The sequence below is a fragment of the Vitis riparia genome, chromosome 2, assembly GCF_004353265.1.
Source record: "Vitis riparia cultivar Riparia Gloire de Montpellier isolate 1030 chromosome 2, EGFV_Vit.rip_1.0, whole genome shotgun sequence".
NCBI lineage: Eukaryota > Viridiplantae > Streptophyta > Magnoliopsida > Vitales > Vitaceae > Vitis > Vitis riparia.
Genome location: NC_048432.1, coordinates 17207393 through 17233903, shown reverse-complemented (window position 1 = coordinate 17233903; position 26511 = coordinate 17207393). Strand labels below are relative to the sequence as shown.

The following is a 26511-nucleotide window of genomic DNA, read 5'->3' as shown; positions in this document are numbered from 1 at the left end:
CTTTCGGTCTCAGAACTAAAACGCTCCCCCTAAACCTCAGTGGTTGTCCTCACTCCTCAGTGCCCAACTTGATGACTTCATATCCTACTCTCAGACGACAAACATTCCGACCGTTCTCATTCATATTTATACACTTTTTCCCACCCTTCCCTTGCTTTTTCTCCTTTCATTTTTTCTTTAAATTTCTTAATTATTATATGCCATGACTTTTTTTTAATAAATATTTTATGAAATATGTCAATTAGATGAATAAATTTATTGTTTAAAATTAATGAAAATAAATATATGTTAAAATTGATGAAAATGAATATTAGTGATAAATTTATTAAATAACTTTAATACCTAAAACAAAAAATAGATAATAAGTTTTATCTAAATAAATTAAAAATAATTTAACTTAAAATCAACTAAAATATTAAGTTTTGTCAACTACTCACTTAATGTCTTACCTAGTCTATATTCTTCGAAGATCGATTCCTTGATCGACATACCCAAAATCCTTCTAATTATCACATACTAAATTGAACCATGAAATTAAACTTTTACATGATTTTTATTTCTTTTAGTTCATGAAAATTTGATAATTTGAAGGTGCTCTTTGATTTATAAAATTGTGCAATGCGACCAATTTCTAAAAGAGAGATAATAATAATTATTATGATGTCTCGTATCGGATAAAGAAATCTTTTTTTAATGTTATGTAAATATGAACACCTCTTATCTATATAAATATGTTTTAAAGCTTTAAGACTCCTTTTAAATCCAAAGTGTGCGAGGGTTTGTTCAGTCCTATGAAAGGGCTATATAGTTTTTTAAAACCATGAGAACCAAATAGAATGAAATTTTAGCAACCTGTTCTATTTTGAGAATAGTCAAAACAATTCAATTTTGCTTTTAAGAATAATTTTTTTTTAAGTAATAAAAAATAATAATAATAATTAAAAAAAAAAAAAAAAACCACATTCAAAACAAAGGAATGGAAAATTATATTGAAAGTGACTCATAACCATTAAATTAAAAAATAATAACGAATATCAGATAAGGAAAATAAAATTTTGACCTAAATAATGGCGATGATAAATTAAGAAAGAGAAAAGGTAATGCGATGATATAGGACTCCATTAACCAGCCTCATTTGTTTCTGGCGTTCTAGAAAGTGGAAAAATAATGATCATAGAGATTCAAATTCCATAAATGGGAAAAGAAAGTAGAGGTCAGAAAATATCCTTGGAACCCCACTATCACGGGCTGCCTACACAAGAGGCTAAATAGGATCGAATAATTTAATCACAGTCATGTAACAAAATAGAGTAAGCCTTATGTACCAATTAGACATACACACCCACAAAAGGTTAAAAACAAAATGGAGAGGACTCTGCTAGGATCATTCCAAAATAGATCGACTCCCATGCAGAAGACGACAAGCAGCAGAAACCCAAAATCAAACACAAGGAAGCATTCAAATACGTCCTTCTCATGTATCTGCTCTGACACTGCGATCCCCATTGCTCCATTTCACACCTGATTCATTGTAACCCTCCAATTCCCCATTGGATACCTCAAAAGGGTTCATTTTCCTCGTACATTATTAGGAAAATATAAGTGACAGGAAGGACCTGAGACTGTATGTGGTCCAGCATAAAATTAACCGATCAGACCAGAAATTGGACCATGAAGGGATTCATGGTATGTTGTTGGTCAGATTTTCAAACTTCTGAGCAATGGCATGATGGTTCCTGCTTTTATACACTTCAGTTAGTGATTGTACTGCCTGAGAGATCATCTCTTTCTTTCTATCAGCCTCAGGTTGGGTACTTGTCTCCCCTAGTGAAGAGCATAGAGCCTTAAACCACTCCTCAAGAAATGCCGCTTTCTATATGAAATAGTCAAATGAATGAGCCAGAAAACTTGAGAAAAAAGATCTGGTAATGCAGAGAGTATCACGTATATAAAAATAAAAATCATTTAAATACAAGTTAGGAAAAACCTTGCACATGGCTGTAATAATATGATGAGAGAGAGTGAGCAATTACAGAAAAAGCATTTAATTACTACCATATTCAGAAAGCAAGCAGCTACAGGACCAGGACACAACAATAAAAACATCAACATACATCAATGGTGTAATATCCATGAGTATGAAATGCTTACTTTCACAAGAAAATCTTTAAGAGGTTGGTGATCACTGCTTGATGCAAGGCTAAGCACATGCAACATGGTTGAGGTCAACTGTGACAAGAAAAACAAATAAATAAATAAATACCAAAATGGCACAAGTGTTGATTACGAATCCACATTTTGAGAATTCTATGTGGCATTTACAAATCTTCTGAACATGAATCTTGAATCCTATCAAGCAAACATTTTTCAATTCAAACCAAGTGTCCATTGAATAAAGGATTGCTGCTTTACAAACGTAAATTGTAAACTAGTATATAATTTTTAGTTTGAGAAGCATATTTGTATCATAATTATGAAAAGGAAAGGTCTAGACAAGGATGAGAAGTTCTTTAGAGAAGAAATTGTATATTTACACACATAGTAGAAAACTAGAAGAAAATAGATCTCCCTATAAAAGTCATCCATGTGCTCCAACGCAAAAGGTGAAAGACTGGACTGCCAAACTCAAGGAATTCTTCATAATAAGATTAAAAACCAATTTGTTAGAAATATCTTAAAAAGCCTGTGATCTTGAATTAGTGAAAAAGGAAGAGTTTGTGAGCTTGATAATGTCATTAGTTTATTAGATTGCCTTCGTAAATTTTTGTCTGTAATGCTATTTTTTATTTATTTAAATACCATTGTCTGTAAAATAAACTAAATTATGTGATTTCTGTGTTGAAGGAATGAAATAAAGAATAGTCTCAAGTGATGAAATTTAAAACATGTTGAATTGATTTATCTTAGATAATTGACATTATGCTCTTGTCTAAACTTTTGCACATTCCATAATAATATTCTGAATTATAGTTTCAACCTTAACTTGGATTAGTTGTCCTCAAATCAACCCAAGAAGACTTGCACCCAAAATTTTTTTGGGAATCCCTTTTCCCATTCATCTTCATACAGGACCATCAATCTCTTCCATTGAATTGAGTAGGATATGCCATTTGGCAACTACAACTAAAGTCATATGGTTGCACATGGGATTACTTAAATGCAAAAGATTTTAGGAGCCTGACCTGCTTCTCAAGTGCAACCCTATATTTGAAACTTGAGGGCGTTGAAATTTGGTCCAACCCTAGATTCTCAAGTATATGCTCCAGACCTTGGACAACATCAGAGAATGATCTCCCATAATCTGCAACAAACAAACAAACATTAGCATTCAAGCCCACATTAAAAGGCATGACAGAAATTTTCAAATTCAATCCAACCCCACATTGAAAAGAATCGCAGAAAAAAAAATCCACCTCAAACGCAACATTAGGGTTCAAGCTCACATTAAAAAGAACCAAAGAAACTTCAGATTCAACATATAAACGCAGAAAATTTCAAATTCGAGAGAATTCATGCGCACACTGCATGGCACTTATTTGTACTAGAAGCCGAGAAATAACATGTTCATAATGTTGATAAAACCAGCTGCTGAAATGAAAGATATCAGGACAAAGAGTTCTAATACAAGAATGCATAGAACTGGAAGCCAATGAATTAGTTAGAAGTTAGAGATAGAATTGAGAACAAGACAGGAATAAATTAGCTGAGATGAACACAACAAAGATGGTGCCATAGGAGTGAATGAGTGGTATGTTTCAAGTTGAAGGTAGTAGAAAGACAGCTGAAAATCTGAAAATAATATGGGATGAGGTTGTAAGAGAAAACATCATCACCAATGCCATCTAGCAGAAAATGTAGCCCTAATAGCGCATAACAGTAAAATAGAATTTGTGTTGCTTACCCTCCTGACTGGACCAAGGCATTATTTAGTTGTTAAGACAATGAAAACCATAATCACATTTTAACAATCATAACATGACCAATGATCAGACCTACGACTCACCAAGAATTGATGCTGGCACAGACAAAGCAGCAGCAGCTTGTATCCTGATCTTAAAGTTTGAAGAATCACGAAGTAGTAGTAGAAGAATACTAAAAACAGATGAAGCCCTGTCAAAAAAGTGAGAAACTGAGTACAAATCAACATCTCTATATTAAGAATGCATTTCCATTCCCTTATGAGGAACAAATGTGTGTGTGATGGTCTTGATATTTTCATTTTCAGACTTGCTACAATATGTTTTGCAAAGAAAAGAAAACTCTCTAATCATGTAAATGAAAATTTCAAGCCCAAGATATTTTCATTTTCAGACTTACTACCATTGGATAATCCAAAAAATCCTATGAACCATTAAGCAGCTCTGTCACCAAGAAACTTATGCTAGCCTCCACACATTAGAGATGTAGGAAAAGCCTAGTTAATTGTGCTTTAACACGAAAAAGGAACAAATAAGAGAGAAAGATAATGGGACATTAGTTAGAAATTCTTCTAGACAGATCTAGAGTACAAGCCAAGGGATGAAAGGTATAAGATATGTATCAAGTTTAAATTTGCTGAGTAAATCCAAGGACATGGACAAAAAATGGGAGTGACATAGGTTGAACTATTTCTTTAAGTTTCAGGAGAAAATTAAAACTGAGTCTATTATTACCTCTATTTGCATCATAGCAAATGTTATCAAAATTGAAATAATATGCAAGCACAAAGGACCTGTACACCAGCATCCAACATGTCGTATGCACAAGTTTTAAGTTAATAGGATAAATGATGAGTAAATCCAATTCACTGGGAAAGGAATAGTTTTGTACTAGCATGGGAAGACACACCAACAAGCAGTCCCAAGTATTTCATATGCTGCCTTCAATTGAGGGTAATTTCTTGCAATACTCACTCAATGTAAAATTGAACTGTATCAAATTGTAAATGATATTTCTTGATACATAGCAAGAACTTCAGGATGATATCATTCTATATGATACTCTTTCCCATGAATCCTCACAGTTGGAGCCACCTAAGAAGATCCATTAGTGTCCAGTAACATAGGTTAAAAGCAGCATATAAGAAGTTTGGTAAAGATTTCGTATGTAAGATTGAAAGAGAAAATCAAATGATAGAGGCTAGGTGTACCATATATGGCTTACCTAGATAGGAGATTTTAGAACCAAAAAGCCCAAATAATTGTGATCATGAGCATGACTCCTAAGTACAGTATAACGGATTGCACTATGAAACCTCCCATTCATTAAAAAAAATACAGAGAATGTAGATAGAACTTCTACATGCCATCATAAGCCATTTCTCAAAATACTGGGAACTCCATCATTGGTTTTATTCATATTTGTCCAAACCAACAAAATCTCCATTCCCTTGTCTAACAGTGACTGTGGGTACACCTAAGTTTCCTAAGTGAGATCGATGGAGAAGAAAAGATGACAAAAAATTCCATAGAGCACTCAGGCTTTCTGTTCGTATCAAGATGAAGTCTTCATTTATTCAAAGTTTCTAACATTTCATTTCACCAGAGTATATGACATCATCAAGTATCAAGCATCAACCTACTATATCCAGAATTTTAAAGCTAGTAATATGCATATGCGAACAAATCCTCAGCATTATCAAGGTTTTCAGCTCCCTACCAATCCATATCTTGTAGTCTTAATGTCTCATTCAGGAACAGGTTGCTCAATGCATGACAAACATTCCATTGGACCTGTTTAACACAACCTCACACTTTTGAGAATCATGACATACCAACATTGAAATGAGAACATGCATACTTAACCACAAAAGATTAGCCAAGAGGACAATTATAAATTTAAAAATGGGTATAGAATACCTTCACATTTCCTGTTGTAACACAAGAAAGAAATGCCTGCACCATTCTCTCTAGCCAACTTGAATCTCCCAATGGAAGTGGCTGCTTTGAATTAGACACAAATCTGTGACCATTTTTCTTATTAGTGCTTGATGACAACACCTCAACACTGTTGATTGGTGTAGATAGGCCCGCACAATTCACTGGCTTGTCATGGATACCAGTTGGACTTCTATACTGAAGAAATCTTGAAAGATTCCCAAGAGCTCTCACAGCATTTGATTTTATCTAAAAACGAAAAAACACAAGAGAACAATTCAATAAACTACAAATATGAGAATGAAAGTAACACTACAAAAGAGAACACTATGAGAAGCTATGAACAATAACTTAATACATTACAACAATGCAATATAATTTTTATGAAAATGAGCAATATAAGGATACAACAACACATATAACTTCAATTGTTTTTCATAATCTTTAAGAAAAATCAAATTCAATTTTTTTTTTCTTAAAAGAATTATTATTATTATTATTATTATTATTACTATTTATTATATTAATTGTTTAATATATATAATAAGGTTAGAAATCAATCATAAAAAGAAAGGTGAAATAATTCTACATGAAAAGCCACATTCTCTTGGAAGTGAAGAAAATTTATTCTTAAAATGAATATTACAGAATTTTCATTTAAATGATGATTATGATTATGATTATGATTATTATTTTTTTGGAGGAAGGGAGGAAAAATGGGGCAAAGAATAATGAAGAATGTGAAAAGTTAGAGCTTGGAGATAATACAAAGCATGTATATCAGCAACAAACTGATGCACACATGCCTAGTTAGAATTTAGTACTAAAAATCATATCTAAAATTCAAAAGTTCATTTTTGTAGATTTGGTGATGAACCTATACTAATAACTCATAGTTTGTTAAATTGTCTTGTTTCAAAACTCTAGTATTCAATCTTTTCATATGATATGATATAAATTTAACTCTTTAAATCCTACTATCTTTCATGAAATTGGTTATATATTATTTAATATTTCATGCTTCCAATATATAAAGAAACTTATGATACATGATACAGATAAAAAAAAGAAAAATAATAAACAACACATTTTACAAGTCAACTTTTTATTTTTCATAGGCAAAGATCAATTACATTAACAACGCTTAACAAAAGAGCGTGCAAAAGCATAAACAGTGTTCATATTCTTCTTCATTGTCCGAAAGCTCGTATATTGTGGTAGCTTATTTTTGCTTTGTTCGGTGTTCAATGGGTGATCCACTCTTCGGTGAGAGGTTTACTCTTGAGTTAGGGAGGCTTTCTTGTTGGTAGAAAAAGGAAAAAGGTTTGGAAGGTTGCTCCGTTATGCCTTTTTTGGTCTATTTGGAGGGAAAGAAATAGGAGAGCCTTTGAGAATTGTGAATGTTCGGATCATTCTTTAAAAAGTTCTTTTTTGCATCTATTTTGGAATTGGGTAAGATTGTATATTGGGAAAGGCTCCTTGTCTATGCTTGATTTTGTATATTGGTTAGGAGCTACATAAGGTGCGGTTGTTTTTGTGTGTCTGCGCCTTTTTGCTTTTTGTTTCCTTGTATACATCGTGTATACTTTTCTTTTTAATACAATTACTTTTACCTATCAAAAAAAAAAAAAAAGCATAAACAATGTATACAAGGTGTCAAGGGGCCAAACAAAGCTAAGGGTTACACACAAAGCAACACCTTTGCTTTACTTAAAGCTCAACCAATCATAGACAATGCACAATCTCCTATATACACTATAAACTACCCCAAAGAACTATGCACAAATAATTGTTTGATTGATTGATCAACTTTTTTGGTATTTTTAAATGTTCTCCCATCTCTCTCTTTTCATATGGACAAAAGTAAGCATAAATGAGTTGCTCTCCAAGCTTTCTTCCTCTTCTTCTAAACAAAAGAAACTATGTCATCTTAGGAGAACATCTCTAACTGAGGAAAGCATCACCCATTATACTCCAAGTTGTACGATAAGGGAAAGGAGTGGAGATGGGACTCAAATCACTCACTTGTTGTTTGTTGATGATACGCTGGTTTTTTGTGAGGCTTCCCAGGAGCAGATGGCTTATTAAAGTTGATTGTTAATGTGGTTTGAAGTCATCTCAATGTTGAGAATCAAGTTGGATAAGAGTGAAATTTTACTGGTGGGAGAGTAGAGAATATAGAGATTTTGGCCCTTGAGCTCAGTTGCAAGGGGGCACTTCCTTCCACTTACTTGGGGCTCCCCTTAGGAGCACCGCACAAATCCGTGGTGGTTTGGGATGGGGTGGAGGAGAGGTTTCAGAAGAGGCTAGTTTGTGGAAAAGACAATATATTTCTAAAGGAGAGAGAATCACTCTCATTCGAAGTACTTTGTCTAGCATGCCCATTTACTTCATGTCTTTGATGCGTATGTCAAGGGTGGTTAGATTGAGATTAGAGCAAATCGGGCAAGAGAGCTTTGGAGATGAAGCCTCATCTTGTAAAGTGGGTAATTGTTTGTTAAGATAAAAGGAAAGGTGGCTTGAATGTTAGAAGTCTATCTACACTTAATAAGGCCCTATTGTGTAAATGGAGTTGGCGTTTTGCGATAGAAAGAGAGATTCTTTGGAAGAAAGTTAATAGTAGGAAGTTTGGGAAGGAAAAAGGGGGGTGGTGTACCTAAGAAGTGAAGGAGGGGTCTGGTGTGGGGTTATGGAAGGAAATCATAAAGGAAGGGTCTTCATTCCGTAACAAAACTATGTTCTCTATGAGGGGATGATAGAAGAGTGAAATTTTGGAAAGACAAATGGTGCGGAAATGATGCCCTATGCGATTATTTCCCCTCTTTGTATGCCTTAGTGGCTTCAAAAGAGGCGTGGGTAGCGGAGTGTTAGGACTCTATGGTTGAGGAGGGGGGTTGGAATCCTCAGTTCTCTAGGCCTTTCAATGATTAGGAGGTGGAGGTGCTGGAGAGGTTCCTTTTGACAATACAAGGAAAGAGACTAGTTATTGATATGGAGGATAGGGTGCTATGGAAAGAGACTAAGGATGGGAAATTTTCTGTTAAGTTCCTTTATAGTGCTCTTGAACCTAGAAGTGCAATATTGTTTCCGAGAGCATAATTTAGAGCCCTTGTGTTCCTACTAAGGTAGGTTTTTTGATTGGGAAGCTTCGTTGGGGTAAGGTTTTAGCTTTGGATCAACTCAAAAGGAGGGGATGGCTCATAGCTAACAAATGTTTCCTTTGTTGTGCTAAAGAGGAGTCTATTAATCCAATTCTAATCCATTATACCAAGGCTAGGGTTTTGTGGGAGTTACCATTTGCGCTATTTGGTGTAATGTGGGTCCTTCCGTTTTCAAATAGAGATATCCTCCTTGGTTGGCATGGTTCCTTTGTGGGCAAGAAGTAGAAAGGTTTGGATGGCAGCTCCATTATGTCTCTTTTGGTCGGTTTGAAAGGAAAGAAACAAGATTGCTTTTGAAAATGAGGAGCTTTCAATTCAAATGATGAAAAACTCTTTTGTATGTAATTTTTGGTCTTGGACTAAGTCGTTTATAAACGAAGGACCTTTACCTTTAATCAAATTTTTTTATTGATTGGGTTCTAGATGAGGATAGGTGAGATTTTTTGTATCCCCTCTTCTTTTTTGTTCTTACCTTTAGGCATCTCTTGTATACTCCCTATATGCTTTGGGTTGGCCTTTAGGCACCCTTTGCTCTTTTTATATATAAAATTTTTTGTGCATTTACCTATCAAAAAAAAGATTTATTAAAACCGATTTTTCTATTTTTCCAAAAGAATTAGCACAAACTAATTATCTGCCACCTACAGTAACATGGCAATACTTACATAATAACCTGCTCAAATTGTACTCATATTATGCACTTAGCATCGCAAAGTAAATATATTTCCTTATGTTTTTCTGATAAGATAATGAGTAGATATGTTAAAAGCACCTAAAAGGAGGTGCACCAACATACAAATTATTTTTTTTATGTTTTCGTTGACCACTTCCACCTTTCTTAAAAAATTTTAAACGTATTAGTATATGATACATGCATTCCAGAGAAGAGTAAGCTGCAGCTGTATTACAATTAGCAAACTTCATGAGAGGGGATTTGAAGCCTCAGCTGCATGTCTAGGGTGGTTTCCATGTAGAAATTAAATCAAGGTTATAGCCTGCTTGCCTGTGCTCAAAAGGATTCCTAAAGTTGCATTATCGACAGTGTCCCAAAGATTACTGGCTGAAACTCATTTCAATAAATTCATTTCAAACCAAGTACATCATGAAGCTAAACTTCCACTAAAACATCTCTTCTAAACATTAGAAAATCATATAAGATAAGGCACCTCATGTCTGCAATATAGCATTTCCATTTATTGCACTAAATAATAGCAAACTCTAAAATTGATTTGGACCAAACAAAATCAAGCTCATATGAAGAATCCAGGATAAGCCAAATATCGATAACATGGGAAATGAAGTTCTCTCATCAATAGCATAGACATATCCACCCCAGTTAGCTCCCATCACTAGTCCCTATTCTGCTTAGTACTGCCAATAAAACTGTCAGGGTTTTATTTGGAAATGTGCTAGCACGGATCTAAATATAATGTAGTTAAGTAGGACCATCCATGCACCCCATCAATGGATGTGGGTCTGGGTGTTAATCCTATTATCCTGTTCAATAAAGCTTTTCTATGGTTTTAAGAGTGGTCAAAAGGATTATGTCATTAGCAGTGGATTTAAACCTCATACTAATTACAGAGAGAGGGACTCACACCAAACCTTACCTTATCAACACCATAAAGACAAAGTATAAAATGGGGAAAATGATTAAAGAAATTATGAGACAGTTAATAAATGTTTACCTTGTCACCATCCTTCGTTAGACGCAAAGCACACTCAATCAACAATGCCACTAATTGAGAGTTTGAATTTTAGTTTTTAGGAAAAAGAAAAAGAGGTTAGAAAAAAGAATGCAATGTTACTTGAAAATAAGACGTTCGAAAGTACTATAGTAAATATTAAGCATACCTACAGAATGCCTTTCAGAGGAAAAATCACTAATACAGTGTCGGAGTGAATCACATATGTTTGCCAAAGCCCAAGAGGCTGTTATTCGCACCTGAAGCAGGAAACATTCACAAAAAATGTTTACTAGCCTTCGATACAAAAACTAAATAAATAACTTTTAAATATTAATGAGAAAATACCAAGACCAAGGGATCACGTGTGTTACTCTCAACAGCATGGATAAACTTTTGAAGGGTCTCTGCACTATACAATTTAAGTTCCTGGTAAGTTATCTGTTCACTGACATCATTGTCAAGTGATCAATATTATAAGAATAGAAAAATATCATCAAGCAACAACAGGAATCACCTTTGAGAAATTTGCAGAAAACATGTGATGACACCAATGGCACGACAACCAGCTGATCTAACTGAAGGAACTTCATCATTTACTGCAGCATTGATCTATAAAAAATTTAAGTGCATAAACTAAAAAGATATTTTGCCCCATTTCCCAATATAAAAAAAGGCAAGCAAATGTGTAAGTAAAAATTACTACAGAACTTACTAAGGAAGAAAGAATAAAGTCCTGTTTTTCCTTAGTAAGAGAGAAGAAAACAGAGGAAGTTATTCCTGCAAAACAAGTCACTGAAGCAGCCCTCACCTACCAGAAAAAAGAAACTGTAAATTAGAATAGGATGAACTGATTCATGGACACATTTGCTTCCAAAAAGAATTTATATGCATATATATCTACACGCCAGAGAGAGGGGAAAAAAACAATTAGCACCAGTCTCCTCAAATCAAAAAGATCCATCATCCTGAAGAGGACAATATGGGCTCTCTATCCATCTTATGTTGGGATCATTTAACCATGGCAACAGCATGAGCAATCACTCCCTCTTTTTCTCAACTAGAACTTGTATTATCCACATGAGGAGATCTTCAAATTGAGAAAATCCATCAACCCAACACACTCTTTACATCTGTTCATCAATGCATTCCCCCCTCCCTCTCACTCTTCCATCTTTTGTTGGACAAATTATCCAAATATGTCTCTATATATATAGAGATAAATATAACTTGAGGTAATACATTCACCATAAGTAGTATGAAAACATGTTCATCTTAAGAAACCCCAAACTGTGTGTTCCACCTAGCCAGAAGTTACACTCTGGCACGTGGATTTGTATTTTCAATGCAATAATCCAAACCCAAATGATTTACATGCAGACAGAATAGAACAGACAATAACAATACATGTCTGAGAGAAATAGACAAGCAGAAAAATATATGTGATCAAGATTAAGTATGCGCTTCTTGAGAATTATCAGAATGCTAATTAAGTATGTGCTTCTTGAGAATCATAAGAATGCTAATTCAGCCTATTGAGTGACCCATAGTCAATAGCCTTGTAAGGGTATTTCTCAAGGTCAGGATTCATTTTCAAATCTCACAAGGTAAATCATTGGCAACAGATATCTGAGTTGGTCTTGGGTTATGGCAGGGTTCAGAAGTGTTATGTCAATTATTTCCACAGTTATTTCATCTTTCAAAGTTGTTGAATTTGTGATCCTATTCATATCTCTTCGTTGGAACTTTCATTTTGACAATTGCCTCAATTATAGGAAATTCTTCTTCTCTTTCATGTCATCAAATGCTTCAAGGTCTGAATAAGGGTTTTACAAGTCTTATTTTCAGTTCTTGACTAAAGAGGAATCACCCTAGAGTTTCTCCTTGCAAAGATGATTTGAAAAGGCTGGGTTTCCTTCAACGTTTAAGACCTTGGATTGGGTGGTTCCTCACAATAAGTTAATAACGAAACTTTCTTCAAGCTAGAATACCTTATATGATGCTATCTCTGGAATTTTGTTTCTTATGCAAAAGCATTAAGAAGCTAGTGACCATTTCTTCTTGCATTCCTTGTTCACTCCTGCTCTGTGGAAAGGAGTGTTCACTATCCATGAAAAATATTCATTCTGGTGTTTGCAAACCTTTGAATTGGTTCATTTGGATCAAATTAACTGTTTCAAAGATAGTTAAAACCACGGGGAGATGGTATGGAGTAGAATTAAATTTATCGCTTCTCTTTGGAATTCAGTGGTGAAAGAATCTAAAGAAGTCCATGTTTTATCTAAAGAAGTCTGTATTTCATCTAAAGAAGTTTGTGTTCAGCCCTAGAAGTCTCCTGACCCCACTTATGGTTGCAACCGACTCATCTTATTGGGTTTATAAGTATAATTGTAAATGATGTCTATAAAAAACCTCAGGCCAAAGGACCATGGGCCACTACCACAGGCATGAAAATATGGGTGTCTCAAACGATGCTGGGAGGTCAACAAAGCGATAGCTGTGCATAGCAAGTGTTGATAGCAGCAAAGGCCAAGCAACCAATAACAGTGCCATGGATTGGTTTAGTATAGGTAGGGCAACCAACCATGCAAACCAAAGGGATGAGGGAATATGTGACACTGACAAAGGAGCGAGGGCCATAAGCATGGACAAACATATAATAGCATCAATACAGGCCAAGTACTTGGTCGGTCTGAGTCCAGTGGACATGGAAAGTAAAGACATAGTATAGCTATAGGTGCAACATGGATGAAGGCAAAGCAAGACACAATTGCACATAGGGGCGCAACTTGAGTGGATTGGGTCAGGTTGATAGCTTAACCGAACTCAACCCATACATGAAATTCATTCGCTGAAACCAACCCAGCTTGAAGTTCAACCCATGCCCAAATCAAGCTTGTTTTCCTAAACTCGGACTCAAATTGAGTACAATTGGGTTAGTAAATATGTGTTGAGATGGGTTGATTGGTAAGTTTAATAAGCATTATATAAGCTTAACATCCATTTTTCTAAATATTTTACCAATAAGCCTATAATAAACAAAACTATTAGTAACATTAGTTTAACTAGAATTCTAGAACCTTTGTAAACCAATACGTCAATATGTAAACTTATAACATTCGTTCACTTAATCAATCCAATAGCTACAATCTTGTGCTACAATCAATAAAATGATCAAAATTTCTAAAATAAAAACAAAAACAAAATAAAACAAAAGGTCATCACATAACATTAAATGATATTTTCTAGCAATTTACAAATCAATAATCAAATTAAGAATAAAAAGTTATACTTCTTACACATTTCAAGATGAAATTTCAATTCATAGCTAATCATTTAGACAATCCATTATAATCAGAAGAAAGCACGATTTCTTTAATACATGTTTCAAAGTAACTTAAAAGTTCATAATCAATCTTTCACATAAGTACAATTGAAAGTAAAACCAAATAAGATATATTAAATATTCATGATGCTAAAATAACCAAAATCTTTATAGATGCATCAATCCTTAACTCTATATCATTTCCTAATATTTAAAACAATAAATATATCGTAATATAAATGAAATAGATATTAGTACAATACTACTAGATAATATAAATTTACATATATATAATTTAAATTTCATATAAATATATAATCGGGTTTGGGCTAGGCTCGGGCTGCCTAAGCCCAACCCAAATTTAATTTTGGTTGATATGTTTCTGCTCAAACCCCAACCTAAATTGACAATTAAGTTACCCAAACCCGTAAAAAAATCAGGTTGGGTTAAGCCTGCCCAAGTTGTAGGGAGATTGAGGTAGTTGTCAAAGTATCTTGTGGTTATAGAACTGCCACAGCCATCATGATGATTTGGAATGGCTGATTTGCCAGCATAAACCTAGGTGGGTGGGTTGTAATTGCCAACATGTTTGTATAAAGGTATTGTGTGGTTTAGGCTTCCATAGGCAATATAAGTGGGAGTTTGAAGCCAACTAACCCAGTTTCCTTGCAATTTTATTTTTTGAGAAAAACGAGACTTTGGGCTGTTTGCATATAATGTTGTTACTTATGAGTGCTTTGGTTAATTGTGTTGCTTCTTGGGCATATTGGAGAACTAAGTATGACATACTTAGTGCTACACAAGGAAAAAAATTTACCATGAGAGAGATGAAAATATTGGTGGAAAGGGATCCCTCCACAATCAGTCATTCCCAAGGGAGCTCTGATTAACAACTTGGGATACTGGAAGCTAATTTGTAACGGATACTACTTTTAAGTGGTTCCAGATTCCAATAAAGGCAATTTTTGGCTAAAAAGGAAGCTTTGACAGATTAGGAGTTAGGGGGTGTTTTTACCTTGGCATTTTCTATAGTAAAATGATGTTGGTTTCTTTGTATTTCCTCTTCCCTGTCTCATAGTCCCATTTGGAGGCAAACTCCTTTTCCCTGTCGTTCTCTTGCTCTAATTAGATTAAACTTCATTTCCATTTAATAAAAACTTGTAAAGATATGGCAACAGATATTCAAAAGAATTGCAAGGTAACAACTCTACATATTCCTTTCAAAGCCAATTATATTAACAAAAGTCAACTTTAAAGGCAAAAAATCTAACCAACCATGGGGAAAGTATGCCAGAGAATCAGAGGAATATGCTTCTCGATTGCTTCGCACCATTGCTCACCGCCAGACTCACATGCCTTAGGTTCATCGCCTGTAGTTTCCTTTGTGTTCTCTAGTACATATGATGGAGCTGATGAAATTTTCTTTTGCCTCATGCAATCAGAAGTAAATGGAGTGTCCAGTAGTCTATCATCTAAAATTTCCTCAGTTCCTTTATATCCAGATATTGCACGAAGACATTCATCCAAAACCTGAATAATAAATTATCAGTAAAAATTTGGATAGAATCACATGCTGACAAAAATTAATCGTTTGGTCAACAAATTGGGAATATGTTACAAAAGCACAAAATGTCATTCATAAGATCAATTCCTTGATGAAAAAGATAACAATCAGATGTCCACGATATTCAATGTGTAAATTTCTTTCACCACGGATGCTGAGAGAAGGCATTCACCCACACCAAAATTTTCAATCTAATTGAGGAACCCAGGCAGAAGCCGCAGAACTGTAACAGTGAATACAAATAGAAAATGCAGACATCATGAAATAATATAAAGGCAACATTAGTGTGCATGTAATTAATCAATCAAAATCAATGTTCTAGGAGGTACTGAAAAGAAAATAACTAGCATGGTTAGACACACCCTGAACTAAACAATTTTCTTTGTAGTTGATCCTGTTGGTCTAAGTGTACCCCTTGGCAACCAATCTTGCTTTATATATTTCTATAAAGCCATCAACTTTGTACATGATGATAAACACCCACTCAGATCTAACTGGACACTTTCCTTTAGGTAGATTAATTATATCCCACGTATCATTCTTATATAGGGCTTTCATTTCTTTATCTATTGCCTTCTTCTACTTAGGGTAAACAAATGCTTCTTGCACATTTTTTTGAACTGAACCTGAATTCAAGTTTGTAGTAAAGGAGTTATAGTTGTTGTTCATCCAATGATAGGATATGAAATTCGACAAAAGATGTTTGATACAAATTCCTAACACATTTTTTTATGGCTATAGGAATGTCCATATCACTATCAAACACTTGGACAACATCAGGAGGAACTAAAATTGTAGAATTAGGAGGATTAGGAGACTACCTTCTTCTAGCAATGACTATATTTGATTGAGAAGATTTTGACTAGAAATTCGACAAAAGATGTTCGATACAATTCCTAACACATTTTTTATGGCTATAGGAATGTCCATATCACTATCAAACACTTAGACGACATCAGGAGGATTTAAAATGGCAGAATTAGGAGGATTAGGAGACGTACCTTCTTCTAAGGGTCACTATATGTGATTAAGAAGATTTTGACCTCGTTTCAACCTAGTTTCCTGTAGTCTTCTTAAGTAAACAAGCAACTCTAAATGCTTAGACTCCCCTTGATTTCGTAGCTCTAAACCTTATTTCCATTTCTCTCGCCCACCCAAGTAGACATGGGCAAAGGTGTGGACCAGTCTTGAAACTGATCTTCCACTTCCAATTTCTTCCACTAAAGATTAGTCTACTAATTTAATTTTTTGGGAAGACTTGAGGTAGGGGGATCAACCGTTGTGTTCTCAATTTTCAAGATTTTATAAAGTTGTCATAGTTAGAAACTTCTCCATTTTAGCTATCTATGGCATTGTCTTCTCTTTTTCTTGGAATCTAATTTTTCATCACAATCTAACTGATTTGGAGATTAAGGATCTTGAAAGACCAATGACCTCTCTTGCCCATGTACACTAGTCCACATCTGTCCCAGATGCACGAGCATAGACACTGTCCTCTTTAGGTTTATTCTCAGTGAAATCTTTTTTCCTCACTTTGTCCAAAAGATCGAATTCAGTTCCTTTCCATCCAACCAAATTTATATGGAAATCAAAAGTCTCAACTAAGGTCAAGGGTTTCACTTCGTTAGTGGCACACAATAAGGTAAATATCAATGACATGCTTCAAGCGAGAAGATCTTTTAAAGCCCTTAGTTCAAACTGGTGCATACTATGTAGGGGGGAGTAAAGAGACAAGCGACCATCTATTTCTACATTTTTCGTTCACTTTGGGGTTGTGGCATAGGTTATTCATACTAGAAAAGATGGTGTGGGTTCAGCCTAGGAGTTATTATGACATGATGACTATCTCTTATATGGGTTTTGGGAATTCCACTAGAAGCAAGACCCTTTAGAATATTGCTTATCTCACTTAGATTTGGATTCTATGGCGAGAGAGGAATGATAAGATCTTTGAGGACAAATGGAGGACGTCAAAGATAGTATGGGATGTAGTTCATTTCTTCACTTCTTTTTGGGCCTCTTACACCAACAATTTTTTATCCAAAAAAAAAACAAAGAAGATTAGTCTACTAACAATAAGGTTGGTCCTCAAAGAAACTAACATCCATAGTAACAAATTTCTTTCAAGGAGGATGGTAGCATTTATAACCCTTTTGAGTAGGAGAGTAGCCTAAGAAGATACATTTAGCAGCTCTAGGATCAAATTTAGATTTGTCTTTACTTGGAATATGAACAAAAACAATGCAACCAAAAAAATTTTGGAGAGAGAGACCCCAAGCATTGTATAGAGGAAAAATAATTTTTCAAGGAATGGGGGTTTATAAGGCATGAGATTTATTAATCAGGTTGCTGTAATGATAGCATCCCCCCAAAATTTGTTGGAACATTTCTTGCAAGCATAAGTGCCCGTAAACAAAAGAAACAATTATGTATTACAAGCAGTAGAAACCATTGAAGGAGTAAGTGTTTTTGAGGAGTTTTTATCTCTCCAAAGATTTTTAAAATGTGAAACACTATCAATTAAAGGCATTAACAATGACAGGTAAAGAAAAACAATAAGATGAAAATAGAAAGAGAAGAGGCAGAGATGTCAAGAGGTAGGAAACATAAATAAAAAACAAGCTCTCACATATGAGGCATTAAACTTTTGCACAAGGAGACATCAATTAAACAAATAGAAATAGCAAGTGCAAAAGGATTAATAAGATGAAAGAGGAAAAAAATGGCGTGGCTAAGATGATGAAGCCAAAAAAGCTCAAAAGGCAGTACAACCATTTACTGCTAGCACTCATCCAGAAGATACTTGGTTATGATGAAAAACAGAGTTAACTGTAAACTTGAAATATGAAAGGATCAGCCTATACATTAAGGGAGAAGATTTTTTGTTTTTTCCTTGTTGTATGGGCCCTTTTGTAAGGGGGTAAGTTCCCTTATACTGTAATTCTGTGGGTCGTTATTTTAGCGCCTCTTTGCAATACAATTATATACTTATTGATCAAAAAAAATATTGATCAACCATGATTTCCCCCATAAGCATATGTGTATATCTGGATCCTTAATGCTATGAACTCTGAAGAAGGTTCACGTCATAAGAACTGCATAAATTTAACAAATTGAAACTGACTATGGGCACACCAGTAGATACTAAGAGAAATAATAGCACCCAATCAACCACAAGACACACTTCAATCAAATTCTAACTATCTATTCAGAACAAAGAGATCACACTCCAAATAAAAGGAAAAAGAAAAACAAAATAAAACAAAAAAATCAAGAGACTAAAGAAGGCATTAGAATCTCTTGCCTTGATAGCAGCTGTAAGGGTTTTCTCCCCAATTGACCCAACAGTATTTCCAGAGTGTCCCTTCCACTGCCTTGCAGGAACTTCAGGAGTAGCTCTCAGAAATCCATAAACAATAGTAGAAACTTGTTCCCAGCATGCCACCATTATGTTTGGGTAGTTGTGCGACACAGCTCTAAGGGCCTATATTTTCAAATAACAATGAAAAGCAACAGGTTTAATACACAAAATCGAATTGCAGAAAGCACAAAAACAACATATAAAATGATACATCACCAAAGCATTAAGAATAGATTCACTATGCAGTTGGTTTCTCCTGAGAAAATAGAGATGGATGGTGAAAACAAAATTCCAAATGGGATCCTACGTTCCATTGCTAAGTTGTTCTCAGATCATGATAGTGATTCACCACCATTAAAAGGCCTAGCTTTGAATCCAAATTCAGGGGCCATTTCACACTTCCTTGAATCAGCCTGGTATTCCACAAAAAAACTTAAAAGTGGATACTAAATTGTAAGTTTTGAACAGAAAATACAAAGAAAAACTAGATTTTTTTTTTTTTTTTTTAAAAAAAGGATAAATAAACAAGGAGTTAGAAAGCTGAGTACAAGAAGCAAAAGAAATGAAAGACAACTTCAAAAAAGAGATTGCATCTTAAGAACTTCATCCAAGAAAGTAAAGGAAAATTTAAAAAAAAAAAGGTATACAAATGAAAATAGTTTCAAAAATAAAAAATAAAAAGCAAAAGAGGCAAATGGAAGATCAAATGGAATTTCTTATCATCTTAAATTAGGTAATTGTGTTTGCATTGATGGAAACAATAAAAGGAAGAATCACAAAGATCAATGCTAAAGCTTGAAATGCCACTTGAAGATTCATCAATTAAAAATTCAAAGTAAAGAAGGAAAAGCTACAAACAAGTTTAGTTTATTCAACACAACACATGCAAACATACGCAGAGAGAAGAAACAAGCAAAAGGTTTGAGAAAAGCTGGATTTAAAAGTGTTGAATATAATGAATTTATAGTGTACAATCTTTCCTTTTTTTAATATAGGTCACATGTATGGTAGTTAGGACTCCTAACCTTGTATATATATATTTTCTCAATTGTAAGTAGACAACACATGAATGAGAATCAAGGTTTTCTTCTCTCTCTCTCTTAACATGGTATCAGAGCCAAGGAAGAAAACCTAATTCTTTCCAGTTTCCCCGTGTCATCAATTCCGGGAAACCTTCCTATGACCGTGTTTCATTCCGGTCACCTTCCCCAGACCCCAAAGCTTTCCGGTCGGTCGAATCATCGTCAAAAAACATTCACCGCTGGCGACTTTTCCGGCGACGTCTTTTTCCGACACCGCAAGGAGCGCCTGGAGGAGATCTCCAATTTTTCCCAAAGCACCGGAGCCAGAAAACCACCCACACGCCGGCCACGCGCGTTTTTCTGGCCGGCGACTGCATCTCACGCGCCAGCGTGTGAGGCACTTTCCGACGACGCGCTTCCTCCTCCAGCCTCGCCTAACGCCGACTAGCCACCCTTTATACCTATTTCTGCCATCCGAGCCCTGCACGTGCCTCTTTTGGGGTTCTTTTGCCTCCGCCGGCCCTCCGAACAGTTTTTCCGACGTCCTCCGGCTATTTTTTCTCAACCCCAATCCCTACACGTGCCTTGGGAAGTGTTCTTCTACCTTTCCGGTGGTGCCATGGTTGTTTTTTCTTTTCTATTTGGTCTCTCACATGGGTGCTTCTTCGGTTTTTCCTTCTTCAGCCGCATCTGAAGCCATATTAGGGCTCTTTTCGATCCAAATATACTTCATTCTCCAGATAAGTGGATATGGCTACTAAAACTTCCATTTTTTCCTCTGTCATATCTGGATCTCCTATGATTACTTCGGAGAAATTGGTTGGCAGTGAAAATTATCTTTCTTCGTCTGCCTCTATTGAACTTTGGTTTATGAGACAAGGATATGAGGATCACTTGGTTACACAGGAGGCAGATATCCCTGAGGTTGAGCGCGTACAGTGGAGAAAGATAAATGCCCAGTTATGTAGTGTATCATGGCAATTAGTTGATCCCAAGATCCTTCTTCATCTTCAGGCCTACAAAACTTGTTTTAAATTTTGGACTCAGGCCAAAGGATTATACACGAATGATATCCAGCGTCTTTATAAGGTGGCTTCTGCTATTGTCCATATCAGCCAACAAGACTTGGATCTATCTACTTATATTGGCCAGATTGCCTCTCTTAAGGAGGAGTTCTTGACTGTGATGCCTCTTACTCCTGATGCTGGGGCTCAACAAACACAGCTTGATAAGTTCTTCATAGTCCTTACTATTATTGGCCTCCGTCCGGATCTTGAGCCCGTCCGCGATCATATTCTTGGTAGTTCATCAGTTCCATCCTTGGATGATGTGTTTGCTCGCCTCCTTCGTATCTCGTCCACTCAGACTTTGCCATCTGATAGCATTTCAAATTCTTCTGTGTTAGTTTCTCACACTACCTCTCGAGGAGGACGCAGTGGTAACCGAGGTAGAGGTCAACGTCCTCATGGCACCTATTGCAATAAACTTAGTCACACTCGCGATCGTTGCTATCGGTTACATGGACGGCCTCCTCGCACTGCCCATGTGGCCTAGTCCTCTGATTCTCAGCTGCCTCAACCTCCGAGCTCCTCCGCATCTCAGACCTCTGTTGCCTCTGTTGCCCAGCCTGGTAATGCTTCTGCCTGCCTTACCCACACATCTTATCTTGGACCCTGGATTCTAGATTTTAGAGCTTCTGATCACATATCTGGTAATAAGGATATTTTCTCCTCTATTATTACTACCTCTGCTTTACCTACTGTTACCTTAGCTAATGGTTCTCAAACTGTAGCTAAAGGTATTGGTTTGGCCCTTCCTCTGCCTTCTCTACCTCTCACTTCTGTCCTTTATACTCTTGAATGTCCTTTTAATCTTATTTCCATCAGCAAAATCACTCGTACTCTTAATTGCTCTATTACCTTTTCTGATAAATTTGTGGCCTTGCAAAACCGGAGTACGGGGAAGACGATTGGCATAGGACGTGAGTCTCAAGGCCTCTATCACCTCACCTCGGATTCATTTCCTGCAGTTTGCATTTCCACTGATGCCCCTCTCCTCATTCACAGTCGTTTGGGCCACCCTAGTCTCTCCAAGTTCCAGAAGATGGTCCCTCGTTTTTCCACTTTGTCGTCGTTTTCGTGTGAGTCATGTCAGCTTGGGAAACATACTCGTGTCTCGTTCCCAAAGCGTTTGAATAATCGAGCAAAGTCTCCTTTTGAGCTTGTCCACACTGATGTTTGGGATCCTTGTCGGACTGCGTCTACTTTAGGATTTTAGTATTTTGTCACTTTCATTGATGACTATTCTCGATATACTTGGTTATTTTTAATGAAAAATCGAGCTGAGTTATTCTCTATTTTCCAGAAATTTTATACTGAAATTCAGACCCAGTTCAATATTTTTATTCGTGTGTTACGCAGTGATAATGCCAGGGAATATTTTTCAGCCCCATTTACTTCATTTATGTCTCATCATGGGATTCTTCATCAGTCTTCTTGTGTTCATACTCTTCAACAAAATGGGGTAGCTGAACGTAAGAATCGACATCTTGTTAAGACAGCTCGTACTATCCTCCTCCATAGTAATGTTCTTTTTCGTTTTTGGGGGGACGTTGTTCTTACCGCTTGTTATTTGATTAATCGTATGCCCTCCTCTGTTTTACATGATCAGATTCTTCATTTCCTTCTCTTCCCTGACCAACTACTTTATTTCCTTCCTCCTCGTGTCTTTGGTTGTACTTGCTTTGTTCATATTCTCACTCCTGGACAGGACAAGCTTTTCGCCAAAGCCATGAAGTGCCTCTTCTTGGGATATTCCAGACTTCAAAAGGGTTATCTTTGTTATTCCCTTGAGATTCATCGATACTTTATCTCCGCTGATGTCACTTTCTTTGAGGACTCACCATTCTTTTCCACCACTTCTGAGTCTCTTCCTGTTTTTGAAGTCTTGCCCCTTCCCATTGTCTCCCCATCTGATGTTGTGCCTCCTCCACCACTTCAGGTTTATCATCATCGCCCTCATGTCGCTGCTCCTCTCCCTTTTGCTGAGGCACCTGCTGACTCACTTCCTATCCCTTCGGCTTCTCCTGCCCCGGCTCTTCCTTCTCCTGATGATTTACCCATTGCTATTCGGAAAGGTACTCGCTCTACTCGTAATCCTCATCCTATTTACAATTTTTTGAGTTATCATCGATTATCTTCACCCTATTCTGCTTTTGTTTCTGCTATATCCTCTATTTCTCTTCCAAAGAGCACCCATGAAGCTCTTTCCCATCCATGCTGGCGACAGGCAATGGTGGATGAAATGGCTGCTCTGCACTCTAATGGCACTTGGGATCTTGTTGTTTTACCCTCTGGTAAATCTACAGTTGGCTGTCGTTGGGTCTATGCAGTTAAGGTTGGTCCTGATGGTCAGGTTGATCGCCTTAAGGCCCACTTAGTTGCTAAAGGCTATACTCAGGTTTATGGTTCTGATTATGGTGACACATTCTCCCCTGTTGCCAAGATTGCTTCTGTCCGCTTGCTTCTCTCCATGGCTGCTATGTGTTCTTGGCCTCTTTATCAGTTGGATATTAAAAATGCCTTCTTTCATGGTGATCTTGCCAAGGAAGTTTATATGGAGCAACCTCCTGGTTTTGTTGCTCAGGGGGAGTCTGGTTTAGTGTGCAGGTTACGCCGTTCTCTATATAGCTTGAAACAATCTCCTCGAGCATGGTTTGGTCGTTTTAGTTCTGTTGTTCAAGAGTTTGGCATGCTTCGCAGTACAGCAGACCATTCAGTTTTCTATCATCATAACTCCTTGGGGCAGTGTATTTATCTGGTTGTTTATGTGGACGACATCGTCATTACAGGCAGTGATCAGGATGGTATTCAGAAACTAAAGCAACATCTTTTTACCCACTTTCAGACCAAAGGCTTAAGGAAACTCAAGTATTTCTTGGGAATTGAGATAGCTCAATCTAGTTCCAGTGTGATCCTTTCTCAAAGGAAGTATGCTTTAGACATCCTAGAAGAAATTGGTATGTTAGACTGTAAACCGATAGACACACCTATGGATCCAAATGTCAAACTTGTACCAGGACAGGGGGAGCCTTTAGGAGACCCTGGGAGATATCGACGGCTCGTAGGTAAATTGAACTATCTCACCATTACTCGTCCAGACATTTCTTTTCCTGTGAGTGTTGTTAGTCAATTCCTACAGTCACCATGTGATAGCCATTGGGATGTCGTAATCTGCATTCTTCGATATATCAAAAGTACACCAGGCCAAGGTGTGTTGTACGAGAACAGAGGTCATACTCAGGTTGTTGGTTACACAGATACAGATTGGGCTGGCTCACCCACATATAGACGTTCCACTTCAGGGTACTGTGTTTTTATTGGAGGTAATCTAATATCTTAGAAGAGTAAGAAACAAGATGTAATGGCCAGATCTAGTGCTGAAACTGAGTATCGAGCTATGGCTTTGGCAACATGTGAACTCATATGGTTGAGACATCTTCTTCGAAAGTTGAGATTTGGAAAGGATGAACAGATGAAACTCATCTGTGATAACCAGGCCGCATTACATATTGCATCCAATCCAGTCTTTCATGAAAGAACCAAACATATTGAAGTTGACTGTCACTTCATTAGAGAGAAGATCGCATCAGAATGTGTTGCTACAAGTTTTGTTAATTCAAATGATCAACTAGCAGACATCTTCACTAAATCTCTCAGAGGTCCTAGGATTAAATACATTTGTAACAAGCTTGGTGCATATGACGTATATGCTCCAGCTTGAGGGGGAGTGTTGAATATAATGAATTTATAGTGTACAATCTTTCCTTTTTTTAATATAGGTCACATGTATGGTAGTTAGGACTCTTAGCCTTGTATATATATATTTTCTCAATTGTAAGTAGACAACACATGAATGAGAATCAAGGTTTTCTTCTCTCTCTCTCTTAACAAAAAGAAAGAAAAAACATAAAGAAATATAAATACAAGCAGCAAGAGAATTATAGTCATAATTGGATTAATTTTTGTATAGGTTTCCATGTATAGTGGAGGAGTTTTGAGTCATATTTTGATCAGATCTTGTATTTTGTGGGGAAGATCTCTCATCCTCCCCTTGATCTATTTATCGATATACAATCTTTGTTTCTGATCAAAAAAATTAATAATAACCAAAAGAAAGAAACATGAAGACAGCTTTAAAAACAATCATGGTTTTATCAAAAGAAAAGTAAAGAAATTCAAGCAAAAATTAAAAATAAAGCAAATAAATAAAGTTTAAAGATAAATAATAGGCTCACAAAAGGCCATTTGAAATTGCCTCACTTGGAATTCATCCCAAAGGTAAAGAAAAAAATGGCATCTCGAAAAAGGAGCATAAATAACCAGAACAAATAAGCCTTATGGCATTTATTCAGCATCAGGGAAAACTTTTAAGTGATTAAAAGAAATTCCAGCTTACAGCAGATGTATTCAGTGCATCCCTTTGATGTTATTTAATTTATATTCTATGCTTATTATACATCAGGGAAAAGAGAGGGAAAAAAAAAAACCCAAGAGAAAGAAAGAAAGACCATGTATACACCACTAGCTTCACTTTCAATCATAATTTTTTGAAATCAAATCCACACACATCAATTATTATCATAATTCTTCAAAATGAAATCTACACCTATCAAAGATTTCTAGCTCTGTAATGATATTACCTGGAGAGCCTCAAAACTGATTGTTGGGCATGTTAATTTTTCAGCATATTGAAATATGGTAAAAAGAACACTTGGCTTCCCCTGAACCCCAGCAAAACCTGGAAACAGTATTCGCATAAGCTTCAAAGTCATATTAATTTATAGATATATAAAAAAAACTAATGAAATTTCCAAAAAACAAAGAAGTTATTCCTAAACAGAAATCCTTCAAAGGAAAAAACACAATTCACAAATAACACCCACATGATACTCAAAAAGACAAGAAAAATGGAATGCATGTAAAAAATAAAAAATAAAATAAAATAAAATAAAAAGAAAGAAAGAAAGAAAAGAATGTGTGACACATCTAAGGAGTTAAGTCCTCTATAAACATCTCAAGTGATATAGCTCCATCTTAGCCAAGCCATCAGTCATCTAATTCGATAATCTAGGTCTCCAAGAAAATGACGAGCCTAACTCCCTCATAAGGACTGTATCCTCCCCAACCACTGAGAGTCTCCAATGACATCCCTCTTCCTACAAAACCCAAGAAACTTCCATCAAAAAATACCCTTCAACCAGAAGGTTGTAGATGTCCAAATCAAATGCTAGAGTGAACCTCTCCAAAGCAGCTAAGAATTTGACTTCAGCAAACATCTCAAGTCCTGTCTGTTTGGAAAAAGCACATAATACCATGACCATGTGCTCTCTGATAAGACATGCCAAGCATTAACCACAACTGCTAAACTATCAATTTGACTAAAAGATTAAACTGTTAGTTAAAGGGTTAACAATGTATATCCAATCAACTTGGGCTAAAGCCCTAACACCCCCACACCTCACAGTAAGCCGTCTTTA

At 36.0% G+C, this 26511-nt stretch overlaps 1 protein-coding gene across 3 annotated transcripts in view; it reads right to left on the bottom strand.

The window, feature by feature from the left end:
• Nucleotides 1–1154: 1154 nt before the first annotated feature.
• The window catches only part of LOC117931703 (HEAT repeat-containing protein 6), a 34907-nt gene continuing 9550 nt past the window's right edge, over nt 1155–26511 (bottom strand). Inside the window, exons 14-27 of one of the 3 annotated variants that reach the window (XM_034852727.1) lie at nt 25675–25772; nt 18895–19074; nt 15302–15556; nt 11417–11512; nt 11219–11313; nt 11050–11113; nt 10871–10961; nt 10705–10754; nt 5838–6104; nt 5638–5711; nt 4004–4110; nt 3183–3301; nt 2152–2229; nt 1155–1873 (exon numbers count right to left, since the gene is read on the bottom strand). In XM_034852727.1, coding sequence (XP_034708618.1) covers nt 1682–1873; nt 2152–2229; nt 3183–3301; nt 4004–4110; nt 5638–5711; nt 5838–6104; nt 10705–10754; nt 10871–10961; nt 11050–11113; nt 11219–11313; nt 11417–11512; nt 15302–15556; nt 18895–19074; nt 25675–25772 — 1766 coding nt within the window. In that variant the 3' untranslated portion in view covers nt 1155–1681. Of the gene's footprint in view, nt 1874–2151; nt 2230–3182; nt 3302–4003; nt 4111–5637; nt 5712–5837; nt 6105–10704; nt 10755–10870; nt 10962–11049; nt 11114–11218; nt 11314–11416; nt 11513–15301; nt 15557–18894; nt 19075–25674; nt 25773–26511 lie in introns of those variants that run through there. The other 2 variants (XM_034852736.1, XM_034852745.1) reach the window with 2 other exon arrangements.